This window comes from Dermochelys coriacea, chromosome 3 (genome assembly GCF_009764565.3).
Source record: "Dermochelys coriacea isolate rDerCor1 chromosome 3, rDerCor1.pri.v4, whole genome shotgun sequence".
NCBI classification, from domain to species: Eukaryota; Metazoa; Chordata; order Testudines; family Dermochelyidae; genus Dermochelys; species Dermochelys coriacea.
This window is the reverse complement of record NC_050070.1, coordinates 199,516,201-199,522,524: the sequence shown is the minus strand read 5'-3', so window position 1 is coordinate 199,522,524 and position 6,324 is coordinate 199,516,201. Positions and strand designations below refer to the sequence as shown.

The following is a 6,324-nucleotide window of genomic DNA, read 5'->3' as shown; positions in this document are numbered from 1 at the left end:
GTGTGAGGGGGGGGCTAGGGGCGCGCAGCCCGTGCAGTGTGAGGGGGGGGCTAGGGGCGCGCAGCCCGTGCAGTGAGAGGGGGGGCTAGGGGCGCGCAGCCCGTGCAGTGAGAGGGGGGCTGGGGCAGCCCGTGCAGTGGAGTGGGACTAGAGGCGCCTAACCCGTGCAGTGGAGGGGCTGGGGCTGGGGCAGCCCGTGCAGTGCAGCGTGAGGGGGACCGGGGGGGGGGAAGTGGAGCTAGGGAGAACCAAGCCCCGCATCGTGGTGGGGGAGGACAGCGCAGCAGGCTTTGGAAGCCAGCGCCCTCCCCTCCGCAGCAATAGCCCGCGGTGCCCCGGCCATGTGAGGGAGCCCAGCGGCCGCTCCCCGTTCGCCTCCCCCTGGATGCGGAGCGCGGCCCGGGCCCCCGCCGGCTGCGGGCTGCCCCGCGCGCCCGGCTCCCCAGCCCCCCGCCCCGGAGACCCCCTGGCGAGCCCATGCGGACTCCGGAGCGCGGGGCAGCCCGCCGAGCCGCCGCCGCCGGCCGCCGCCGGCCCGGGCCCTGCGACCTGCTGCCCCGGCGCCCTCGCCGGCCCGGCTCGGCCGGACACCGGGGCCACTGCACCGGCCGGGGCGGCGGCGGCGGCTCCTCCTCCTCCTCCCCGGCTGCGGCCGCCGCTCCTGCGGGGCCCTAAAGCCGCCCGCTTCAAGAGGATGGTGCGGCTGGCGGCGGAGCTGCTGCTGTTACTGGGGCTGCTGCTGCTCACCTTGCACATCACCGTGCTGCGGGCCCAGCCCGACCCCGCGCCGGCCAACAGCACCCAGGGCCAGCCGCAGGTGAGTCCCGCCCGGGGGGGCGTTTCCATCGCGGGTCCCAGCCGCTCGCTGCGTTTGGGGGGCGGGGCGCCTCAACAAAAACACCGGCGCGGGTGGGCCGCCCCATTGCCTGGCTCCGGATCCCCCGCAAAGAGGCAGCCCCTCCAAAAGTGCCCGTGGCTGGCACGAACCTGAGGCCGCTGCCCGATGCCCACGGGGCAGGGGCAGGGGAGCCGGCGTGCCACTCGCACCCTTAAAAGAGGCGCGGGGTGGAGACAGCCCCGCTGCTGCTGTTCGCGTGCAGGGATGCCCCTAGGAACGGGGCGGTGGAGGGAAGCTTGAACTCCCTCCTTCCAGGTTACCCCCACGCCCACTCCGTGCTGCCGCCCTCAGGTGCTTGGCGCTGGGCACTTCTCCATCCTTCCAACGCAGACGCATTGGTTGCATTCGTGCAAAGTGGCAACCAGCGTTGGCGCGGAAAAGGTGCGAATTCAAGCAAGCTCGGGGGCCCGCACGAAGCGAAATGATTTGTAGGGGGTGGCAGGAAGCCACCAGGGCCAACCTGGGCTGAAATCTCTGCAACCCCAAGCACCCGTCTTCCCCCCCCCCCCATGGTTTCCCCTCCTTCCCACCCGTCTCTCTCCTGCTTGTCGCAGCCATTCTCTCCCGACTTGCAACTTGTCTAGCGCTATTCCCAGCCACGCTTTTGTCAAACTAAACTGCTAGTTGCATTTATATTGTCTTGGGATGGGGGGCGGGAGTGGGGTGGGGAGAAGTGGATAGAAGTAGCTCCCACTTTGATTTCTCATATGATTTGGTAAAGTTGCAAGTATTTCAAAAACGTCTGGAGAGAGCTGCTGTGTTGTTGCTGACTTATTAATGACATTTTCATATAAATGATGAAAGCAAACCTCTCCATGTGCCAAAGCTCAAATGTGAAGTGTGGAGAAGACCCCAGTGAAAACCACCAAAAATAATTCAATTTCACCTTTCAGTGTAAATAACTCACTCTCTAACCCAAGCTTCATGGTTCTTTGCTGCTGACGGAAATAATTTTCATTTTAACAATAAAAGGACAAAATATGTGTGTAACACTAGTAACTTGGGACCCAAAATGACTGATGTCCCTTGAAATGATCTCAGTGAATTTTAGAGCCCTGTTTCTTGTGCTTTCCTGTTCTTCCGATGGCTCTTCTTCTTAACAGTGTTACTGTTGCCAGTTTTTTACAATGACTTGAGACCAATAGTGGAAGATGTAAGATCAAATTGAATACATCTTAAATCTCTAGTAAAGTGGGGTTTTATACTGATAGAATTTTTTTTCTTCTGTCTAAATGCAGGTATAGAAAAAATGAAATATCTTGTCTATTGTGCAGAGAACTGACAGGAAATATATAATAATACATTTAAATAAATTCTTTCTTATTCCTAGTTAATAGAGGACGGGGCTTCCTATTCAGCACTCCTTATTCCCCTTGGGTCCTTATTCTGCAACGCTCAATGTGAAATCACTAACTTCAGTGGGTCTCTGCATATGTAGCAGTCCACCCAGGCATTCTACATTGCAGGATCAGGCTGCTACTCAGACCATTTCCTGCTGAACTAAGTGGAAGTCAGAACAGAGCAAAGTGTCTTGAATAAGGTCCATGGTTGTATTCTGTCTTGTACACTGAAATTTTATCACTAGACTGACATTCCAGTTTTTTAATATCTTTAAGATTTCTAGTAATAATATTTTGTAAATGATGCTTTCTTTCCGCAGGGGTTCATGAAGTGCTTTAAAATTATATTTTGTGGAAAAGTAAATTTGGAGAGGTTTTTTTATGAGGTGTTTGCTATCATTAGAATTACCCTGTATTTGCCTTTCCTGACAGGCTAATGAGGAAAACATCTGGGCAAATGGAAATGGTAGGTGATACCATTTCTCAAAGGAGTTCTTTTTAAAGTACTACATAGGGATAAGGGTGAAAGAAAGGAAAAGTCATCCTCTTCAGACAATTGTAGTAAACTAGTATCTATTTAGTTGGCCAGCTGCTGTTAAAAACTATTGACAGTTGACTTCCAAGAAGTCTCTATATCCTGTTTTATAAAATTATCTGTTATAAAAGAAGTCTGTGCCTTTAAGCACATGATGGGTTTAACAGTTCAGTGTTTTTCATAATGTTTTCCCATTTGTAGCATAAAACGTTTTATGTACTTCCCAACTGAATTGATTTTGCAGTTATGTATTTGGGAGAGCATCTCTTTAACAGACATTAAGGGCAGAGAGTATATCAGACCAGGGTGAACATTTGAACAGATGGAAATTTATCAGTCTGTTGCTTTCATAACTTGCAGGGATTCATCCTCTAGCCAAAAAATATTGTAACCTGCTCTAAAAAAATTGTATTTCAGAATGTTACTGGGCAGATGTTTTCATACACAGTATTTTTATTTTTGAAAAGTTTGCTCTGGTAACAATTATTTTGTGCTGTTAAAGCACAAGATGTATGCTGCTCCCTCACTGAATTCCTATGTGAAAAGTGAATGTAGAAAGTAAAGAGAACCATAACAAATAGATCGGTTGTTACAAACAAAAGGTAGTAAATCAAGTTGCTGTTAGTTTATAATTTTTTTTTCAACTGGTTGATAAAATCCATATGTGATGTAACAGCGATCAGCTTGATATATGCATAGTAGTTTAGCTTGCTCAACATACAGTTATCCAGGTTATTCTACTGTGATCCTGTATAGTCAGGGGTTACAGAAAGGTGTTCTGAAACCATTCAGGGCTTACTCTTTCTTCTCTTATTGATTTTTGCTATTCTGTCTTTGCTGCTCTGCTAGTGCTGTGAAGAGAAAATAAAAGCTATTTTTAAGTAGTGGAGCTATATGATTAGATAAATTCTACTTTTGATAAAATCTGTTGTACGCACAAACAACTTGCCATACCCAAGAAAGAACTTTCTGTGCCACAACCATTTTGAAATGTAATTGAGTAGGAAAATTTGCATCAAAACCTGCAGGTATACCAAAATTTTTAACACTTTAAACTCTGACGTGAATGTTTGGTATCACTCAGAGGGCAAATTAAAATGATATTTTTTACTTTATGACTCATATCTAATATAGACGATGACACTTTGGGATGTCAATAGAATGATTTGAATGAGTCAAGTGAGCATAAATTTGGCTCTGCAGAAGAACAAAAGAACGGCCATACTGGGTCAGACCAAAGGTCCGTCCAGCCCAGTATCCTGTCTACCAACAGTGGCCAATGCCAGGTGCTCCAGAGGGAGTGAACCTAACCGGTAGTAATCAAGTGATCTGTCTCCTGCCATCCATCTCCACTCTCTGACAGACAGAGGCTAGGGACACCATTCCTTGCCCATCCTGGCTAATAGCCATTAATGGACTTAACTGGATAAATTCATGGAAGTTATCTTTTAAACCCTGTTATAGTCCTAGCCTTCATAACCTCCTCAGGTAAGGAGTTCTACAAGTTGACTGTGCGCCATGTGAAGAAGAACTTCCTTTTATTTGTTTTAAACCTGCTACCCATTAATTTCATTTGGTGGCCCCAAGTTCTTATGTTATGGGAACTAGTAAATAACTTTTCCTTATTCACTTTCTCCATACCACTCATGACTTTATATACCTCTATCATATCCCCCCTTAGTCTTCTCTTTTCCAAGCTGAAAAGTCCTAGCCTCTTTAATCTCTCCTCATATGGGACCCATTCCAAATCCCTAATCATTTTAGCTGCCCTTTTCTGAACCTTTTCCATGCCAGTATATCTTTTTTGAGATGTGGGGACCACATCTGCAGTGGTGAGCTGGAGCCGGTTCGCTGGAACTGGTTGTTAAATTTAGAAGCCCTTTTAGAACCGGTTGTCCCACGGTTCTAAAAGGGCTTCTAAATTTAACAACCAGCCAAAAGTGGTGCCTTAGGTGCTGACTCCATGGGTGCTCTGGGGCTGGAGCACTCTGGGGAAAATTTGGTAGGTGCAGAGCACCCACCAGCAGCTCCCCGCCTGGCCCCAGCTCACCTCATGTCTGAATGAATCACCTCCTCCCCTGAATGCGCCACCCCACTCTGTTTCTCCTCCCACCCGCCCCAGTTTCCCGCGAATCAGCTTTTCGTGTGGGAAGCCAGGGGACTGAGAAGCAAGCGGCGGCTTTGTGCTCAGGCCCAGAGAGGTGGAGCAGAGGTGAGCTGGGGCTGGGGGGACATGAGGAGGGCTGCCCACACCGCAGCAGGTAACCCGGGGGGGCACACAGGGGAACCGCTCCCCACTCCAGCTCACCTCCGTCTCCCTGGGCCTGAGCGTGAAGCCGCCGCCTGCTTCTCAGCCCACCCCAGCTTCCTGCATAAACAGCTGATTCATGGGAAGCGGGGAAGGGTGGGGGGTGAGGAGAAGCAGAGGGGGGCGGCTCGTTCAGGGGAGGAGGTGGAGCAGAGGTGAGGTGAGCTGGGGCGGGCAGGGAGCTGCTGGTGGGGGCTCTGCACTCATCAAATTTCGCCCGTGGGTGCTCCAGCCGCAGAGCACCCAGGGGGTCGGTGCCTAAGGCGCCACTTTTGATGTGATCAGTGGGGGGAGCAGCCACTCCCCCTAGCTATGCTACCCCACCCTTAGGAGCCAGAGGGACCTGCCGGATGCTTCCTGGGAGCCGCCCCAGGTAAGCACCGCCGGGACTCCCCACCTCACCCCTCGGCAGGTCCCTCTGGCTCTTAGGGGCGGTGCGGGGTGGGCACCCACTCCAGTGGTCCACGAGATCCTCCTGCCCGGTTCTGGGGACAGTCAGGGGATGGGGGGTGGATGGGGCAGGGGCCCCAGGGGGGGCATCAAGGAACGCAGAGGTTTGGATGGGGCAGGAGTCCCAGGGGGCAGGGGCAAGCCATGACCCCCTCGTGGGGTGAGGAGGGAACTGGTTGTTAAGCTCATCACTGCACATCTGTATGCAATATTCAAGATGTGGGCATACCATGGATTTATATAAGGGCAATAAGATATTCTCCATCTTATTCTCTATCCCTTTTTTAATGATTCCTAACATCCCTGCTTTTTTGACTGCCACTGCACACTGTGTAGATGTCTTCAGAGAACTATCCACAATGACTCCCAAGATCTTTCTCCTGATTAGTTTTAGCTAAATTAGCCCCCATCATGTTGTATGTGTAGTTGGGGTTATTTTTTCCAATGTGCATTACTTTACATTTATCCACATTAAATTTCATTTGCCATTTTGTTGCCCAATCACTTAGTTTTGTGAGATCTTTTTGAAGTTCTTCACAGTCTGCTTTGGTCTTAACTATCTTGAGCAGTTTAGTATCATCTGCAAACTTTGCTACCTCACTGTTTATCCCTTTCTCCAGATCATTTATGAATAAGATGAATAGGATTGGTCCTAGAACTGACTCTTGGGGAACACCACTAGTTACCCCCCTCCATTCTGAAAATTTACCATTTATTCCTACCCTTTGTTCCCTGTCTTTTAACCAGTTCTCAGTCCATGAAAGGATCTTCCCTGTTATCCCATGACAACTTA

General features: G+C 50.2%; 1 protein-coding gene across 1 annotated transcript in view; it reads left to right on the top strand.

Moving 5' to 3' along the window:
• The first annotated feature begins 233 nt into the window (after positions 1 to 233).
• ISM1 (isthmin 1) overlaps positions 234 to 6,324 on the top strand; it is a 67,933-nt gene continuing 61,842 nt past the window's right edge. Inside the window, exon 1 of the mRNA XM_038396341.2 lies at positions 234 to 817. Within this exon, the coding sequence (XP_038252269.2) occupies positions 386 to 817 (432 nt within the window). The 5' untranslated portion in view covers positions 234 to 385. The remainder of the gene's footprint in view (positions 818 to 6,324) is intronic.